The sequence below is a fragment of the Podarcis vaucheri genome (genome assembly GCF_965113315.1).
Source record: "Podarcis vaucheri genome assembly, chromosome: 7".
Lineage (NCBI taxonomy): Eukaryota > Metazoa > Chordata > Lepidosauria > Squamata > Lacertidae > Podarcis > Podarcis vaucheri.
Window position 1 is genome coordinate 29,519,125 of NC_138765.1, and position 19,578 is coordinate 29,538,702.

At 42.5% G+C, this 19,578-nt stretch overlaps 1 protein-coding gene across 1 annotated transcript in view; it reads left to right on the forward strand.

Annotated features, from left to right (window-relative positions):
• Nucleotides 1-19,578, forward strand: part of CRYBG2 (crystallin beta-gamma domain containing 2) — a 62,230-nt gene extending 42,652 nt beyond the window's left edge. The window contains exons 5-22 of the mRNA XM_082233173.1: nucleotides 1,617-1,664; nucleotides 1,801-1,919; nucleotides 2,881-3,037; nucleotides 3,995-4,134; nucleotides 6,993-7,119; nucleotides 7,834-7,869; nucleotides 8,790-8,926; nucleotides 9,775-9,901; nucleotides 11,496-11,638; nucleotides 12,586-12,712; nucleotides 13,557-13,589; nucleotides 13,978-14,090; nucleotides 14,626-14,755; nucleotides 15,529-15,668; nucleotides 16,336-16,459; nucleotides 17,413-17,571; nucleotides 18,120-18,279; nucleotides 18,905-19,578. Coding sequence (XP_082089299.1) covers nucleotides 1,617-1,664; nucleotides 1,801-1,919; nucleotides 2,881-3,037; nucleotides 3,995-4,134; nucleotides 6,993-7,119; nucleotides 7,834-7,869; nucleotides 8,790-8,926; nucleotides 9,775-9,901; nucleotides 11,496-11,638; nucleotides 12,586-12,712; nucleotides 13,557-13,589; nucleotides 13,978-14,090; nucleotides 14,626-14,755; nucleotides 15,529-15,668; nucleotides 16,336-16,459; nucleotides 17,413-17,571; nucleotides 18,120-18,279; nucleotides 18,905-18,993 — 2,109 coding nt within the window. The 3' untranslated portion in view covers nucleotides 18,994-19,578. The remainder of the gene's footprint in view (nucleotides 1-1,616; nucleotides 1,665-1,800; nucleotides 1,920-2,880; nucleotides 3,038-3,994; nucleotides 4,135-6,992; nucleotides 7,120-7,833; nucleotides 7,870-8,789; nucleotides 8,927-9,774; nucleotides 9,902-11,495; nucleotides 11,639-12,585; nucleotides 12,713-13,556; nucleotides 13,590-13,977; nucleotides 14,091-14,625; nucleotides 14,756-15,528; nucleotides 15,669-16,335; nucleotides 16,460-17,412; nucleotides 17,572-18,119; nucleotides 18,280-18,904) is intronic.

Consider the following 19,578-nt stretch of genomic DNA (forward strand, 5'->3'; position numbering starts at 1 on the left):
AGAAATTGAAGGGAAGCAGAGGGGTCCATTTAGGACAGGGATGAAGGCTGCGTAGTTGACAGATCACAATGTTCAAGCTTTTGAGATCTGGGACCCACCTTTAACTACAACTTGCAATGTGGAGCCCATTATCATATAGGTCCAATCTTTCCCCCACCTCTCCCTCTCTCCTCTGTCGTTCTCTTTTCCTTCTTTTTACAATTAATGGATTAAAATGCTTATTTTAGCAATCATTTAAAAAATGTTGGTTTAAACACTTAATAAATAAAAACAAAATATACTTATTTTACAACAAAGGGAAAGGGACTGCTGATAATCATATTATTATTCCAAAATAGTTTAAATCATTTCCAGTCTTGCTCAAACTTTGGTTGCTTCCATAGGGATGGGTAAATCTGTCGATTTCAGTTTCTCATTTTTCCTAACTTCAGTTCTGTGCATTTCCACATTGGTTTGCCAATTTAAGGAAAAGTTCTCATGAAAATTCATAAGCATTTTAGTGCAAATTTCTTCTAATGCACAGGTTTGTAAACATTTTTGCCCATTTTTCAAAGCAATGTCCCCTAATATAATGCATTTTTTATGTTTCTTTCACTAATATAATGCATTTTCTATGCTGTTGTCACTCAATATATGCATTTTTATGCACACTTTCACCCAGTATATGCATTTTTGTACACATTACTTGGCTGCAGAATTGCACTGAAAAATTTGGAAAAGTGCAAATTTCAAAAGATGACTGTGTTTCATCTGTAGATTCATGACTGTAGATTTGCATTTAAATGTGGATCGAATCAGAGTTTCCCCATGTCCCTTACTTCCCAATGATCTGTTTGTTAAGCCTCCATTAAGATTTGTTTGCACAACTTTTGTGGAGAAGTTGGACATAATAAACAATTTACTGAGTGTTCATTATGATTTGCTAGTTAGGAAGGTTGGGCAACGTTCTCTCAAACAATTGTTATCCCACAGCATTCAACCATCGCTTTCTTTATCTCAAAAAGTCATGTTTGTGGGGGATTTGACAAATCGCTAGTTGATGTTGAAATGTGGAGAACTGAATTTAAGACTGGAAAAATGAAGAACTGAAATTGGCACATTCGCCCATCCCTAGTCTGACCCAAATCAACAAATCCCACTAGTGCATTTGGGGGGGGGGATTTCTTCCCCCATGCCCCCTTCCAAATCAGCTCCGCAGGGTCAGGCAAACTTCCTGAACAGCACACAGGGGGAAGAGAAGGTCACTCTGTTTGGCAAACATAAATGCTTATGCTGACCAAACAATCACCTTAGTATGATGCTGAATTCCCCCCCAGAGGGGCTTTTTGTATATATGTGCGTGTGTTTTCCACAAACAAGCAATATCTAACTTACAATAAATAAGTAAGTAAGTAAGTAAGTAAGTAAGTAAGTAAGTAAGTAAATAGATTTCGTATGGGATAGGCAAGGATTATTATCTCCATGTTGCTGATGGAGTGGGTGGGAGCTTTCTTTCCCTCCCCATGCAAATAGTTGTTTCAGAGCAGGAGAGGCATTGGGGTAACTAGATGTTTCTGAAATGTAACCTTTTTTGCACCCTTTTCTCATGTAATTTTCCATTCATGTTTAAATTGCAGCAAGAGGAAAAGAAGCTTCCGACGAAGATTAATGTGCGGCCTGGAAAGGTATGGAGAGCGAAAAGGGGGGAGGGCCTGTTGTTGCCAAATGTCTGGGCAAGGGGCTGATATCCTTGCAGGGAGAAAGTTAAGGGCTGGGTGTTATTGCATTGGTGGTAATCTCAATTTCTGCTTTTCTCACTAGATCATTCTGTACTCTGAGGCAGGCTTTGGGGGTCAGAAGAGAGAAATATGGGGTGATATCACTGATGCCACATCTTGGGAGCTCTCCCACACCATCTCCATCCGAGTGATCCGTGGAGGGTAAGTAAGCCTCTGAGTGATTTGCTTTGGGTTGTGTTGCAGGGAAGGGCCGTGTGTGCTGTGCATATAGAGAAGGGATGGGGAACCTGTGTGGTCCAACAGATGTCATTGGACTCCCAACTCCCATCACCCCCAGGTTTTAGGGCCAATGGTGAAGGGGATGATGGGATTTGTAGTCCAACAATGTCTGGAGGACCCCAGGTCCCCATCTCTACTGTATAGGCAGAAAACACAGTGCCGCGTAGAAGTGAAAGCAGAAGCAGATTAAGACCTTTCTCCTAATGCTTAGTCAAAATATGCTCTCCATCCAGTGGTCCTATTCTTGCCCTCTGACATCTTAAATGGTCAAGGGGCATAATTTCCAGGTAGGGTTCATTTATTATTTTATTTTATATATATTAAATATTTAACTTGCCCTTCCTCCCAAAGGAGCCCAGGGCAGCCATCAACAAGAGATAAAACAATAAAGAACATTAAGTACATCTTTAAAACACCTTAAAACAATTCTAATGCAGATGCGGACAGTGAAGGTTCACAACTTAAAAGGCTTCTTGAGAACCGAAACACAGCCAGCCCTCAAAATTTGCACATATCCAAATTTTGTGAAGTGGTACTTCAACCAGCGTTTGCAAAACATACATATGTTAGGTAAAAGTGCACATAAAAATCACCACATTAGTGAAAACAGCATACAAAAATGCATTTAAGAGACATTGCTTGCAAAAATGTGTACATTAGTCAAAACTGCAAACAAAAATGTTTATATTCAGAGAAATTAGCACTTAAATGCTCAAGTACTTTCCACGAGGATTGTAAAAATAAATAAATTGCAAACTGCGGTGGAAATGTGAAGAACTGAATTTAAGATTGGAAAAATGAGAGACTGAGATAACTGAAATAGACAGATCCATCCCTACTCACAACTCTACTTGGAACTAACCCAATGTCATGTACTTGCCAGCTGGGTAATGTACGAGAAGCCACGGTTCCATGGGCGGAAGTGTGTGCTGGCAGAAGGGGATGTGGAGATCACCAACCCTTGGAGAATGTTCCACAAAGAAGGGGCAGCAGCTGAGAATGCTCCATTCCATATCGGCTCACTCAAGAGGGTTGTGCGGGTAAGCAGGACTCCTTTCCATTTGTGAGTAACGTCTTTCTACTTCTTGCGGAAGCCAGTTGTTTGGAAATGCAGGTCTCATACCAGCCTTCCTCAACCTTGGGTTCCCAGATTTTGTTGGACTACTACTCCCATCATACTTGGCCATTGTTCATGTTGTGTGGGAATATCATGTGGGGAAGGCTGCTCTATACATTGTGATGGATGGAAGGGAGGGAGGGAGGGAGGAAAACACAAGAATGGGGCAGAGGGCAAGATTGCAGTATGCCTATAAACTGCGGGCAGAGGCAGATTTTGGGGAGCACAACCAGGTCAGTGGCCCTGGGGACCTTCTTCTCAACAATTTTGGTGGTTTGTTTCCTAAATAAAGCTCAACAACTTTGCGGGTGTCAGGAATTTTGCAACGCTTTTTCACTGAATGTATGCAAAGGGCTTATTTGAGTTGTTGGTGACCACATTTGGATGTAACACTAAATCATGGGTTAACATTACATGAATGGGCTACTCTTCCCAGAGCTTGCACATTCTCCTCTCCCTCTCACATTACTGAAAGGAGAAGCCTAGAAGCTTTTTCTTCCAGTTTCAGCAATTGTGACCAGTTGGGGTGGTTGAGAAGGCAGTGGCGCATCCTCCCAGCGGTAGCAGCAATGCATTCATCAGGATCGGATTCAAGCAAGGTGACACCAGTGAGGTCAGGGGGCTGCTGCATCGAGCGGCATTGATTGCATTGGTCCTTACTTGTGTGATCTTGGGCACTGGACTTCAGCCATTATATTTGCAACCCTAATGTCAGCACAGGCCTTTGGAACTCTTCCAAGTAAGATATCTCTGTCCCCTGGCAGTGTAGTAATTGGACTTTGCGCTACATTTCTGGATGCTGGAAATCAGTTTGGCGAGAAAACAAAGAGTTCTGTAGTTTTTTTGCCCCCCTTTCACAGGCCAATCCTCTCTGTTTCAGGATTACAGGATTCCTGAGATCAGTTTGTTTTCTGAGGAGAATGGAGAAGGCAGAAAACAGAAGTTCACAGATTCTGCAGAGGACACACGAATTCACAACGAGCCATTGCAGGCAGCTTCTATAATTGTGCACTCTGGCCTGTGAGTGACAGCTTTTAAATACTTTGAACATTCATGATGTGAGAAGTGATCTAGAACTAGGGATGGAGCAGAAAATCAGTTTGGTTTGGATTTTAATGTAAACTTACTTAATTCGCAATCAAATACAGAAATGGGAAATGGGATTATTGTGCAAAGGCTAAATTGTGACCGGGACGCACTTTGGCCTGGCTTGCAAGTAATGCAAACTATGGTTTGTTTGTTTGTTTGTTTGTTTGTTTGTTTGTTTGTTTGTTTGTACAAACACACTCCAGCCAGCCAACTATGGTTCGTTTGTGACCATCAAACCAGAAACTATGGTTTGAGATTGGCTTATAAATTTCAGTTTGTGTTATTCTTGGTTTCTCATGACACTGAACCCACAATTCTAGTTTAATCCTAGTTTGTTTCAGCACCTCACACAACTCTGGCAACAGAGGTGCAAGTCAACAGCACTTAGAAAAAAACCAGTATTAGATTAAGCAAGCCATGGTTACTTTGCTCATCTGCAAACCACAAAAAACCATTGCTTTGTGATACATGTGAACATTGCTATATATTTATTGAGAAGTGGAACTACGGCAAAGCAGTTTGGGTCATATGTTTCTTTCATATTACAATCTTCTTCCTAAACTTGGTGGGGTTTTTTTGCCCACGTCTGGGGGACAAGTTGGCTATATGCAGCAATGATTAGCTAGGGCTTATGGCAATGCATCTCTGAATATCAGTCCCTAGGAAACAACAGTGGATGAGTTGTGTTGTGGCGCAGGCTTCCCAGAAGCATCTGGCTGGGCACTGAGTACAGAATGCTGGACTAGATGAACCTTTGGTCTGAACCAACAGGGCTCATCTTATGATCTTATCATGAACCTGCCTCCCTAGGATCAGTTTTTCACCTCTATTGCTGATCAACTGCATTTGTCGAAACCACTGAAAAGCTGTGGGGGGAGCTAAACTTGTTCAGCAGGAGAAAAAACAGCACTAAGTCCTCTTTTTAAAGTACACACCCTGAGTTGATTTCAGTTCAGCCCAACCTGAAAAGCACCTCTGGCATAGGTCCATTTAATTATTTTTTTATAAACATATTTGTTATGTGCAAATCCTCTCATGACTCAGTGGTAGTTAAAGGTTCATGGCTTCATTTGCATAACTTTCCAGCTAGCAAGTATGTGTTCAGTCTTTCTTTTGTACACATATTTGTAGCAATTTGTAAATCCACACTTGACCTAATGGGAGGGATGTGCAATAGCTTGCAACACTGAGCTTGGGGTTAGATTTGATAGATGTATTTTAGTCAAGTGACAAGTGGGACCTGCCATCCTAGTGCTAGAGGTCTGAGTTTGGGGGCAGGCTCTCAGCTTGGAACCTGGACATTTTATTTATTAAATTGAAATTATTTAACACAATTCCTATACCGCTTAAGCATCAAAGGCTCCAAGCAGTCTGCATAAGATATACATTAAAATTACAGATAAAATATAAATAAAAATCAGATGCTAGAAAGAAGTTAGGCTAAAAACAATCCAAATAAAAATCAGCATTATGAAGCATTTATATTATCTCTTTATGCGTATACCACAAAGCAGTTTACAAAAAAAGATACAACAATAAAATTATCACTAAGAAAAATGAACAACAATGATTTAAGACATTCAAAAAATTAAAATAACAATAGGCTAAAACAGATTAAAATATGCATCAACTTTCTAAACATCTGAGTAGGCTTGTCTAAACAAAAATGTTCTTTAGCATTATGAAATAAAACTACTATTTGCATAAAATATATATTAAAAGTAGGGATAAAACCAGTTAGGCTTTAAAAAGCAAACAAAATCAACGGTTTTAAAATATACATTAAAAAATAAAATTATGTATTAAAATACAATTCAAATTTACATGGCTCCCTTAAACAAAAAGTTTTTAGCAGGTGCTGAAAACAATACAGTGAAGGCACCTGCCTAATAATCACTGCAAAGGAAGTTCCAAATTATTGGTGCTGACACACTGAAGCGTCAATTCAGAACAAACATGTGGTTTTGCTGGTATTTCTATTTAACTGGGTGAGGCTTGAGAAGAGGGAAGTGGGAAGTGTGTCCTTCCTTTCCACTCTGCTGGAGCTTCCCTGTATACAGGGAGGGGAGCTTTTAAACCCCCCACCCCCACGGTATGTGCTGTTAACTGTTAGGGGCTTGAGAAGGTCAGTTCCCTCCTATTCTCCACCTCATCCTGGAATATAGAAAATGTCTCAGAAGCACAGAAGTCCCTGCCTTCAGCTGCTGGAGACAGAGCTGGGGGCTTAATATTGGTCTGAGTATTGAGTGGACTGGACTCTTCAGACCAGGATGATACACAAGACCAGACTCCTGCTTTTTATATCTCACCTGGCCAATTCAGAAGCCTCACCCTGGCAGCATCATGGTAAACTGTAAACTATGGTTTACCATGCACAAGCAAAATGGCACCTGTTTCGCACCTTCCAGCTCCCTTCTCATGGCACTGGGAGGAGACGAACCATGTTCCCTGGCTTAGCATTATGTTGAAACCTGGGATTGTGGTCTGCTCACTCGCAGTGAACTACATTCTGTAGCCAACGCTTATTCTTCACTTGTTGAATATGGCTTGTTGGAGCAAAACCATGATCCCTAGTTGGGATGCTAAGCTAAGGGATTCTGGTGTGTTTCCTCCCAGCATATGCTTTATGGTTCACCATGATGTTCGAACATGACTGCTGTCTTTCCAGTCACAGGTTATTCATTCCTCTCTTCTTCCAGGGCTGTCGCTAGGATGTGCTTTTCAGTTCATTGGGCACATGACACTACAAAGTTTTAGCAGTCGTTCATGGTTCTCTCTATGCTCCACAGATGGCTTGTTTACTCAAAACCCTTCTTTGACGATGATCCTTATGTCTTAGAACCTGGTGGGTATCCCAGTTTGCGAGCCTGGGGAGCCAAGGACCCCTCAATCTGCTCCATGCATCCAATTAAGATGGTAAGTGTTGTTTGGCAGCATCTTCCTCCTGTTTTCAACCTTAAGGTAAAGGTAAAGGGACCCCTGACCATTAGGTCCAGTCATGACTCTCATCTCTCATCTCACTTTATTGGCCAAGGGAACCAGCATACAGCTTCCGGGTCATGTGGCCAGCATGACTAAGCTGCCTCTGGAGAACCAGAGCAGTGCACGGAAATGCCGTTTACCTTCCCGCCAGAGCAGTACCTATTTATCTACTTGCACTTTGACGTGCTTTCGAACTGCTAGGTTGGCAGGAGCAGGGACCATGCAACGGGAGCTCACCCCATCGCAGGGATTCGAACCGGCGACTTTCCGATCGGCAAGCCCTAGGCTTAGTGGTTTAGACGACAGTGCCACCCTCGTCCCTTAGCCTGGCATAAACTGGGATCATTATAAGTGATGGACAGCTTATAAATCTAAATCATAAATATATGTTGGGGCATGAGTGTCCAAGCTATCCATTTGGTTGTGGTTTCCTGTTTACACTTTAGAAGGCAGGCTTGAACTGCATGGAGACAGCAAATATTTTTTGGAAAGAATGACATTTTATATTTGAAAAGCCCCGCTATGTCAGATCTAACACACATCTCGTCCACCATCCTGTTCTCGTGATGGCAGAGTGGTCCATGAAAAGGAAGACGGAGTGGACAGATCCACTCACAGAATTCTCACTCTGGCTTATTTTTGTTTTAGGGCTGTCCTGTCGTGGAAAAGCCTGGCGAGCCCAAGGTAAGAGGGGGAAATAATTGCTGCTGAATTTGATCCTAGGGCAAAAATACTTCCCAGCCGAAAAGGGGGCTAGAGGACTTAAGCTAGCTCTAGCATTGCACATTTCAGCAAGAGGCATCAGCAAATCTTTGTTTGGAATAAGCTAAAGTCTTTATTAATTTATATCCACTGTACTGAGTGGAAAAAGTCATTAGACAGTTAATCTACCTAGGGAAAGAAAGCTTAAGTGGTCTTCCTGAGTTGTGAGTTCAGTTTCTCTTTTCTTGTTTCCTTCTGCCATTACTTGTAATGCGTGATGAAACTGAGTAAAATATGCCGTTTAAAGTTTGCAGACTTGTCTGTCGTCCTTGACAAAAACACACTCTACAACAGGCATTTCACATTTTGGAGTTCCGAAAGCTGAAATGTTACACATAGAATAAAATGCAGAAAATATGTCAATGGATAGCTTTTGCAGAAACATGTCCAACAGGCTTCCTTTACTTTGGGCTGTTGGGGGTGGTGCTTATAGATTTTAAAGGAATAAATAGCAAGTGGCTACAGCCTACAGTAAAATGTTGATGAATAGAGTGGCATGTAAAAGGAAGGGGGAGAGAAAGCAGTGCTTATGGACTTAGGAACTCTTCCATACTGGAGCTTTTTCCAAACATGAGCTGAATGTTGTTGAACATACCACAGCAGCCACAAGAACTAGGAATTTGCTCTGTTATAAAAAGAAATCCCAGACATTTAAGGAGTCCGGATTGTAAGCTTTCCACAAAAGTGAGTTGCTCCAGGCCCTTATTATTTTGGTTGCTCTTTTCTTTAAAAGCAAGAAAGGTTCAAAAGTTTGTGAAAAACACCAGAAGGAGGAGGTGTCCACCATTTTACTCTCATTGTTCTCCATGTTTCATTCTCTCTTTCTCCCACTTCCTCTGCAGGCTCTAATCTATGAAAGGCCACATTTTCTGGGTCATAGCTGGGAGGTAAGCAGAGACATTTACAACCTGAAGAAGCCAGAAAACAACCAGGACTCCAAGATGTCTACTGCAGGCTCTCTGAAAATCCTGGGAGGCTGGTGAGCATATGGAAGAATGAATAAGTGTTGTGGGGCAAAGGAGCCATCTAGGCAGCAATAATTGTCAGCTGACTCCTACACGCCAATCCCTGATCACCCAGGTCTAGAAAGCCCTTGACGCAGAACTGGCCAATTAGTCTGAGCATGAGCAACATTCCCTGTCTGTTCTGGAAATTGACCTCAACCCAGCCACTTCTCCTTTGGAGCCTGCTCCATCCTCAACCTTGCCTGTTTAGCCCACCTGCTTTCCTCATCTCCTGGCATCCAAGAGCATTCTGGGCACTGTAGTTTGCTAAGGGTTGCTGTGAATTGTAACTCTCTGAGGGGTAAACTACAGTGCCCAGAATTCTTTGAGGGAAAGAATGTGTTTCAAACGTGCTTTAAAGGCAGAGTGTGTTCCCAACCATGGCTCTAACAGCTGATCCCACACCTTCTGCCCACCCCAATATAAACAGTACTGCTTGTTGCTGTCATTTCCCTGCCCTTCACCCTAAGGTCCTAGTGCGGGTTATGACAATTAAAATACAATGTATGTCTTTAACATTTGCACCTGGCACCTTCACTAAACATCTTTCTGTGAATGTTGAAGACACAGCTCATTACACTGGCTTTTGACATCTGAGATGGAGAGGAAGCTCCACAACGTAGGGGCTGCCACAGAGAATGCCCTCTCCTGGGCCACCACTGCCCCCAAGCTTCTGAGGGCAGTGGGACAACCAAAAGAGCCCATGAATTATTGGGGATGGGGGAGAAGAGAGATGGTTGTACATCTGGAAGGAAAGGGAGAGTAATTTGTCTTTTGTGCTACATGCACGCTCTCTTATTGTCGGATTGTTTCACCTTGCTAGCTGGATTGGTTATGAGAAGGAAGGTTTCCGTGGGCACCAGTACCTGCTGGAAGAAGGAGAGTACAATGACTGGACACAGTGGGGAGGCTACAATGAAGAACTGGTGTCACTTCGGCTAATTCGGACGGTGAGAAAACCTGTCTGCTTAACAGGGCAATGGATGGGAGATTTATTGCCACGAGGGAAGAGAAATTTCCTGGCTTAAAGCATATGCCGAGTTCCTAAAATAAGAAGTGTCAAAGGTCAGCCGTATCAGGGAGAAACAGGACTAGTTCAGAAGTATTATTTGTTTTCTTTCTTTTAACTTTCCCTTGACTTCCAGTGTTCCGGCTAATGCTTATGTAACCAAACCAGCACTACCCACACTCGAGGCAGGTATTAGCAGACTTGGGGGCACCTTCAAAGTTTGCAGAAGGACAAAAAAAATATTTAGGAAAAGAGCTTGAGGGAGGTACAGCCTCCAAAACTGCTGGGTAGGAACTGAGTGTGCTTTGTGGCCATGGAATAGTGACTGTATCGGGGACAGGCAATGGAAACTACTGAAAATGCAATTATAGGTCTTGTTTGTCCAGTGTGAAAGCAGGATGCAGGCGGGAGTTTCCCAATTATTTATTACGAAAGTGAGGACAACGCCCCCTTGAAATCTAAAGAAATCATCCTAGTGTACATTGCACATGACTATTTCACGTGTGTCTGCACTGAGGAAAGGAGCACTGGGGGTATCCCATGTATTATTATATTTTTTTATTATTAACTGCTGCTATTATAGTAATTTTCCTTACTGTTCATTTGTAGTTTCATTGCTGCTATTTTTTGAATGGTCAACCACTTGAGTATGGTTTCTGTAGAAAGACAGAACAAATTTGTTGTTGATGATGATGATTTTGCCCCCCTTCTCCAGCATGTTACAACAATTTAGAATTCAGAATTAAAAGCAATTAAAACAGTATCTGTAAGCGTGTTACATGTTTTTAAATTAGTTATTTTTTCTCCATGCCACAGTGTTTCCAAATGCATCTTTAATTAGCAATTTCCTGTCAACAGGCTGTTTACTAACTCATTCCCTTTTCACAGCCTGAGTAATTGCTTTTCTGGTTGTTGTCATTGTTGTTATTAAACAGTTAACAAAAAACAAAATAATACCTACACAACATCCACAGCAATCCCTAAACCTTTTGCTATCACTTATGGTGTGTTCACATTACTGACTTAGAGTGCTGTAAAGCTGCTTCCTCCCTGGTGTGTTTCACAGCTCTTCCCCTCCCCCACACTGTAGCCTTTCACATCAGCATAGTTTCATTAGTGTCAGATTCATTTCTGTTTGTGTACACACCAAGGGTCATTGACCAGGGGGTGGGGATGTTTGCACCATACATAAAGATGCTCACAACCTGGCAAGAGACAAATTGGGAATGGCTTAAATATGCCATTTGGTGTGAAGCTGATTCGAGAAACAATGCATCAAACAGTAGTATTTTCTGCATATACATTTTGGATATCACGTGAATATGGATTAAAAACTCAGTACTAGAAACGTAGTAAACAAGAATGCAAAGACAGCCTTGCTCCTCTCCTCAATCCATCCCCAATGCCTTTCCTCCTTTTCTATATCTCAGGTCTGTAGGATGTGAAACAAGGCTCCTTTTTCTTGAAAATCCATCTGCAAGGAGATGGGTTGCTGCTGGGTGTGCTGATACATTTTATTTTTCTTCACTCGGTAGGACTTCTTGGATCCAGCCCTTGTGCTGTTTGAGGCCATGGACTTTGAAGACGGGCCCAGCGTTGAACTCAGTGAAGCACTGCCAGATGTTGAGCTGGCCAGCTACGGGACCACGACACAATCCATCCATGTCCTCAGTGGAGTGTGAGTATTGTTGTGTTCTCTGGTTTCTCAACCCCAAATGTGGGGAGGCCACATCAGGGCTTCACTGAAAGTGGGGTGAAGCATGAGGCACATGATCCCTGCGACAACATAAGTCTCCACAAGCTTCTGCACTGTGGTTTGATTCTGTATAGGGAAGGTTTTTTAATTGTTTCATGTTTTATTATGTTTTTATATATGTTGGAAGCTGCCTAGAGTGGCTGGGGTGACCCAGTCAGATGGGCGGGGTACAAATAATGAAATTGTTGTTGTTTTAAAAGTTTGTAAATGAAATAACTTTGTGTGGTTACATTTGTTGCTTGCACTGTTTAATGAAAATAATAAAAATTACGAAGGAGGGGGAGAAAGGAACAGTAACATAAGACCTCCTTTGTTTGAGCCAAATAAGAGGTCTCTGAGAAGTACATGAGCTTTTTGAGATGATTAAAACTATTCCACAGTCTGGATACTAAAAAGCAAGCGAAAGGATAGGTGTCAGGGAAAACCCAAATCTGTGTACACATTCTACCTTCCAAGCACATTCTTTCCCTCAAAGAATTCTGGGCATTGTAGTTTGCTAAGGGTTGTAGGGAATTGTAACTCTGTGAGGGGTAAACTACAGAACCCAGAATTCTTTGAGCGGTAGAATACGTTTCAAATGCAGGCAGAGTACGTACATATCCAAAATCTGCTGTTTGAAACAGTTTGATAGGGAATGGAGGAGGTAGTATCTAGACTTTACGAGGATGAGTGGTGATTATTGCAACACGGTTGCACCAAAGGCTAGAGGGAGAAAGAAGCAGAGCAGTGTTTATGCTCATTAAGAACTGTAGGTCGAAATTTCACATGATAGATGTGCCAGCAAAACACGCACATTGAGCTGCGAGTGCTCTGGGTGTCAGATCGTGAATATGGAGGTTTAGATAATCCATTTCCATTTTTGTGGCCAGGTGGGTGGCCTATGAAGATAAGAATTTCTCAGGGGAGCAGTATATCCTGGAGAAAGGAGTGTACCGCAACTGTGAAGACTGGGGTGCAAGCAGCTGCCAGATCTCCTCGGTGCAACCTATCCTACAGGTGAGAATAAAGAACTCTGCATTCATGTGTCCCCAGTTCAGAAACCATGTTCTCAATCCCACCTGTCTCCAAGAAAGAGCTTTGCGTATCCTTCCGTTTTGTGTTTCCAAATAGGTTTTTGTGCAAGGCCAGATTAAGATGTTTGGGGGCAATTCTCAGAACAGGGCCTGCCTCCCCTCAAAAGCAACACATGAAATTGACCACCACAAAATACATCTTGTCTTAACGACTAACAAATTTATTATAGCATAAGCTTTTGTTGATTGCAGAAAATAATAATCCTCTAAGCCTTGGGAGTTTCACAACTCTCAGAAAAATACAAACATTTTGCCAACCCTGTTAAACAAAAAGAAAATATTCAGAATATGGGCTCTTGAAACCCATTATTGGTTTTGCTCGCTGCCTGTCTTGGGCCAGTCACCATCTCCCAGCCTCACCCACCTCAACATGGCTGTTGTGAAGATATAGAAGGAAGTTAGGATGGCTGCAAATGGGAACTTAGTGCTTATATCAGAAGATGATGGACTTCATTGGAGGTTTTTAAACAGAGGTTGGATGGCCATCTGCCAAGGATTCTTAAGCTGTGGTTCCTTTGTTGCAGGGGGTTGGACTAGATGGCCCTTGGTGTACCTTCCAACTCTACAATTTTTTATTCTCAGATCATAGACATCAAAATTTGGTTTGTTTAACCAGAGGGATGCATTTTTCTGGATCCTCCCCTCTTGGATTGACTAAATGATCTCAAGGACCGTCCAGTCAAGCACATAATTTTTATCTTTCTAGGCTTGCCTGAAGATTATATTGTTTACCACTTCTTTTTCTTCTTTCTCTCTCTCTCTTCTAGGTTGGGGAACACAGTCTACACTTCATTTCTCAGGTGAGCAGGTGGACTTCAGAAGCAAAGCATGAGGCTGGTTCTTATGCCCATCACACTGCTGTTACATGGGTACTACCAGACGGGCTGCTGATTCACACAAAATTTGGTTATCCCATACTTCCTAATTTTTTTTTACCAGTCTGTTGTGACTTCCACCAAAGAATCCTGGGAATCGTAGTTTGGTGAGGGTGCAAATATTTTTCAGTTAAAATATTTTTCTATCCCCCCCTTCCAGAACTACAGCTCCCAGTGTTTCTTTGGGGAGAAGAAATGACTGTCAGGAAACAAATTGGCAGGATACAGATATTTCCGTCTGCCGCAGGTCTGATTCCTCCATGTTCATTATTTCCTCAGTTTGTTCATATCTGACATTTTCTTGACTCCCCAGATCCAACTCTTCTCAGATCCAGACTTCTTGGGGAATTACGTCTCTTTCAAGGAAGACCAAGCCTCACTTCCAGAGAATTTCATCCCACGCTCCTGCAGGGTCAATGGAGGCAGGTAAAGTGATGCTTCCTCAGTACAGCAGCTGAATGTAAATGGTATGATGTGAAGAACTCATCATGTTGGCTCTAAAGATTTAGGGCAGGGGCTGCCAGCATGATGCCCTCTCCAGATGTTGCTGGACCAGTAGGAGTGGGGGAACCTTTGGCCCTCCAGATGTTGCTGAACTACAGCTCCCATCAGCCTCAGCACACCTAGCCAATAGCTGGGGATGATGGGAATTGTAGTTCAGCAACATCTGGAGGGCCAGACTTCCCCCATTCCTGGTCTACAGCTCCCTTCTTCCTTGACCATTGCCCATGCTGGCTGGAGCTATTGGGAAGGCTTCATGTTGGCTACTGAGGCTATCCTTGATTCTTTGTTCACCTGAACAAATAATGCTAGGCATGAAAGGTCATGCTGGAGCAACTGTCTTACTTTTGGATTTTGAAACACCTGAGTGGAGAAAGATTTCGAACCAGATCTACAACCCTGAACATGAAATTGCTGCCACTTGAGTGATGGAGTCAATCACGTCTCTGTCTCATTTCAGCTGGATTCTCTATGACTGCCCCCAGTTTGATGGAGAGCAACACATTCTCTCTGAAGGCGAGTATCCAACACTGACCTCCATGGGCTGCCTCTTCACCACGTCCATCCGCTCGCTGAAGAAAGTCCCCATTGTAAGTTGGAAACATCTTCTTGGCTCTAATACTGGTTGGCAGTAGGTAAATGACAGGCAAAAGAAAGTGCTTCTTTCACACAATCCATAGTTAACTTATGGAACTCTATGCCGCAAGCTATGGAAATTGTACCCTAAATTAAATGGTGGTTAGAAAGGATTAGATATACAAGAATTTAGATAGGACAGTGCATTTCCACACTAGGGGCCAATTCATTGCCAAAGAAGTTTGGATGGATGCAGCAGCTACAAGATTCCGACGTCTCTAGGTTGTTATGGTACCAATTTAGCAATCAAACGAAAGAGGATATTAGAACAGGCAACAAGAAACCTGACCTCATTTGAAACACTGATGCAAAATTTGAAGAAAAAGTTAGGCTTCACAAATTTAGTATATAGGGTACCGCTAGATATGGTGTCCTTCTGGAGTGGCTGTCCAAGTTAGGAGTGTATGGCACTACTCCTTCTTGGATGGTCATTTCCAGAGGGTGATACTTGGGGAGTGCTCCTTGGCACCATGGAGCCTTCAATGTGGAGTTCCTCAGGCTTCAATTTTATCCCCTATATGTTGTTTAATATCTACATGAAACCACTGTGGGGGGGTCATCTAGAGTTTTGCAGTACATTATGCAATATGCTTATGATTAGTAATTATTTGAGGCATCCTTCATTTGACCACCCCAACCTTAAGGTTTCCATGTGTTTAGCCTTCTTCTTGTTCCTCGAGCTCAGTTTCATCCCTGCCCTTCAACTCTGTTTTCCTTTTTTTCTTAGTTCTTCTCGGAGCCCTCCATCTTCCTACATGGACTGGAGTGTTTTGAAGGGAAGGAGATTGAGCTGAACAGTGAAGTGCGCAGCCTTCAGGCTGAGGGATTCAACAACCATGTCCTCTCTGTGCGGGTAAAAGGTGGAATGTAAGTAAAGGATGACCTGCTATCACACATAACGACCTGGGCCATTGTTAGGGCTAGGTAGGGATGGACAAACCCATTCCACATGGGGCAGAACTGAGTCTGCCCCTTCCTGTTTCTCTGCTGATTTTAAAGATGCATTTCCCCAAAGTCCTCCAGCCAGCCACAGCCTGGAGGACTGGAGACTTCTTGCTACCACACACTAGGAATAGAGTAGAGGAGCCATTCCCCCTGGGAGTTACGGGACTTGATGTTCCAATACTCTCAGAGGGAATTGTATGGCAAAAACATCGCTGCCCCTGGGGAATTAAATGATTTGTGGTAGTGTGCAAATTAAATGAAGAATTTTATCTGCGTTGATTTGGATGAGAAAGTAGATGGCTTGCCTTCTGACACATTTTAATTCTAAATTTACACCTATTGCTTGTGCAAATTTTGCATCTTTGGGTTTGTGTCCCAAAGTCTTTGAAATGTCTAGCAACAACTGGAGGTGTCTAGGAGACCGTATGTGGCCATCATGAACACTAGCCAGGTCTGTAGTGTCAGCAGCAAGCAGGTCCCATGCTCCTGTTTTTGATTACCGTTTCCCAATTGATGAAGGGCCAAAGTGATCTGTGCTGCTAATGCTTTTTCTCCCATTGTTTGTTGCTCTGCCAATTCCCTCATACAGTTGGGTGCTGTGTGAACATACCGACTTCCGAGGCCGCCAGTGGCTCCTGGACTGTATGGAGATCACCAACTGGCTGACATACAGTGGACTTCAGCACATCGGCTCCCTTTACCCCATCCGGCAGGTGAGTGCCCAGTGCTCTGGTCTACTGGGGAGGGGTTATAGGCAAAGGATTACTGGTTAAGGAGCAGTTTAACCAGATGTATGTGGCACATTTGCCCTATCTCTCTGTCCCTTGCCAAGCTGCTTAAATGTTCAAGTGGGCCATTATAAATCTGAGGAGCAGGTAGATGTCAGAATGCTGGCTATTCCACCATACCTGCTGCCCACATACAGGGTGGATATGATTTAAATCAAATAAATTTAAATCACTAGTCAGTAAGACTTGATTTAAATCATTTTTTACAGAAATGTTCAACCTTGATGGCATCCTCTTAATATTTACAACCTGATGATGGTTTCATTTTTGGAATAATAAATTTTCAGAGTAGTTTTTACAGTTATATCAAAAATTACAGGTTTGGTTATACTATCAGAAATACATAGATGGATAATAATGAAATTATTTATATTTGGACAACTTTTCTGCTGTACTTTATTGGAAGGAGAAAAATAATCATTTCCTCAATAGCAATTTGAACAATTTATTTAACTAAAACAATAACTTTATAGCATATGCATCCATGTTTGTTAACCAATGTGGTTAAATGATTAAAAAAAACCTTAGACTGTGTTTTAGCACACATGAGAAACTTCAAACAAATCCTTATTTCCTGATGAATAACCTTTGGACTATAATGTAACTTAAATAGAAAACTACCTTTAGAAAGATTTTTCCTCCAAAAGCATTTGATTTTAGAAGTCCGATTAAATTTTTTAAAAATCTGATTTAAATAAAAAATTCCAATTTTTTAATTATTATTTTTTTAAAAAATAATAATTGATTTTTATCCACCCTGCATACATGCATGACTCTGAGAACGGACCCTGTGGTCCACAGCATGGAACTTGCTGAGCAGCTTAGATGAATGCGCAGTGATTGTCTTTTCTGTCTGCCTCTCCCCTCCCTCTCCCCAGAGACGCATCTACTTCCAAATAAAAAACGAAGAGTTGAAGTCCTTCCTGTCTGTCCCAGATGACGTTGAAGACATGAAAGCTGGGCGAGTTCTGGTCTCAGAGCTCAATGGCAAGAGTAGCTCCATCTGGTACTATGAAGAGGGGCTTATGAAGAACCAGGTGAGGGCTTCTTTCTCTTCCTCTTGTGTGGTTTACAGGGACAGAAGCAGCTGGGGTGGATCCAGGCCTGCTTCAAGAAGACCCCATACGATACCCTCAAGTTTAAATAGTTCCGCTCCCTCTATTGTCCACATAGCATTTGGGTAAGCCAGGCAAAACTAATATCCAAATCAGTTAATCATGAATATAATAAATAGTTAAACAGATGGATGAGATGGCTGCTTCACATATAAAATGTCACCTACAAGGGTATATGCTGGGCTGGTATAGAAGAAAAGTCTGTATTTAGGTGCCATGGCTCAGTGATGGCGCTCATGTCTTGTATACAGAAAGTCCCAGGTTCAATCCAAGGTATCTCCAGATAACAGGATATTGGGTATCAGGTAATGAGAAAGATCTCAAAAGGCCACTACCTGTCAGAGTAGGCAGTACTGGGCAGGATAGACCAATGGCTTGACTCAGTACAAGTCAACTTCAGCTTTAGATGTTCACTGTCTGTATGCAACGCACTTTCATACAACACTGAATTGGCCTCTCTTGACTTTCAGGTTGCGCCCAACATGAGCCTGCAGGTGATTGGTCCAGCTGCAAAGGGATCCAAGGTGGTGTTGTGGTCTGAGAGCCGACTGCCCCGGCAGACCTGGCAAATCGATTCTTTTGGGAGAATCTGCAGCCAGATGTTTGAAAACAAGGTCCTGGATGTGAAAGGTAAGGCATTGGCTTTTGTTGTTGTTGTTTTTGTTGTTTTGTTGTGATTCAGATTTAGGCTCATGAGGGAGTTCTTGAGGCCAGGAAGCAAGTAATATGGCTGTAGAAGGGATGACATTTAGCTAGAAATGCTTCATTCTCAGTTTCCTTTCACCTTTTCCCCACGTCACCCACCATTCCTGGAAATTCCTGTTCAATCTTTCTGCACCACTATTTAATCTTAACATGTGTATAGCACTTTCAAACATCAAAAGCACTTCTCATGCATTGTCTTTTCTAGATGCAATGCTTACAATCCAGTTCCTTCAGCCTAACCTAATGGAACTCGCTTTCTGTTCTCTGAGCTTATATCAAGGTGAAGATCTGGTGATAATAGTCACTTGGAATGTTTATGCACAGCATACTCTCGCCTAGTCCAGCAATAGTGAAGGGGACATCTATAGATCACCTATATCTATCTATCTATCTATGATCTATCTATCTATCTATCTATCTATCTATCTATCTATCATCTATCACAACTATTCATATCCTGCTTTTCAGGATTCAAATCCTTCTTAGGGCAGCACACAAACAACATCGATTGGGTGAAATGCCCATTTTCTTCTTCCTTTTTTCCATGTAGGAGGCCGAACCTATGACCGGGACCATGCCATCCTCTGGGATTGTTCGGAGGAAAGGCCTACACAGATCTGGGACGTCCGGGTGCTTTGAAGAAAGCAGGAATTGGAGAGCCATGTCATGTGCAGAACTAGAATTTAGCCTGCAAGTCACAGACGTTTGTCCTTTTGTGACCAAGCTGCATCTTTGGGGATTAGCTGCTGAAATGGATAAGTGACTGGGTGCTGCATTTGGTTAGTAGATGCAACCCTTTCCCCACAGATTGCAGCCCAGAAAGAGGAAAATGTTTCTGTGAAGTACAGAGATTGGTCTCCTCCAGGAACTCTGTAGAGGAAAGGAGGCAAAAGCTGGTTCTTTTCCAACAACTAGGAGCTGAGCCCAGCAAGATGGAGATTATTGGCGAGTTCTGATACGCGGATCATTCAGGAATGGACAAGGTCAAGCAGCTCACCTGTATGAGCACAGGAAAGCAAGCTGCCAGAGCCTCACAGGTGTCCCCAGCCCTGCAGGTTTAGGCTTATATATGAATATCTAAAACAGCATGAATGAGCCTTTTGTCCTTGCATGCAGCCCATTCCCTTTCCCCTGTGCTCTTCTTCCTAAGGGGATGGGCTACCTTGTAAACTCTATTTATGTACCTGTGTATGATACTATGCCTTTTATAAATCCATCTCTCTG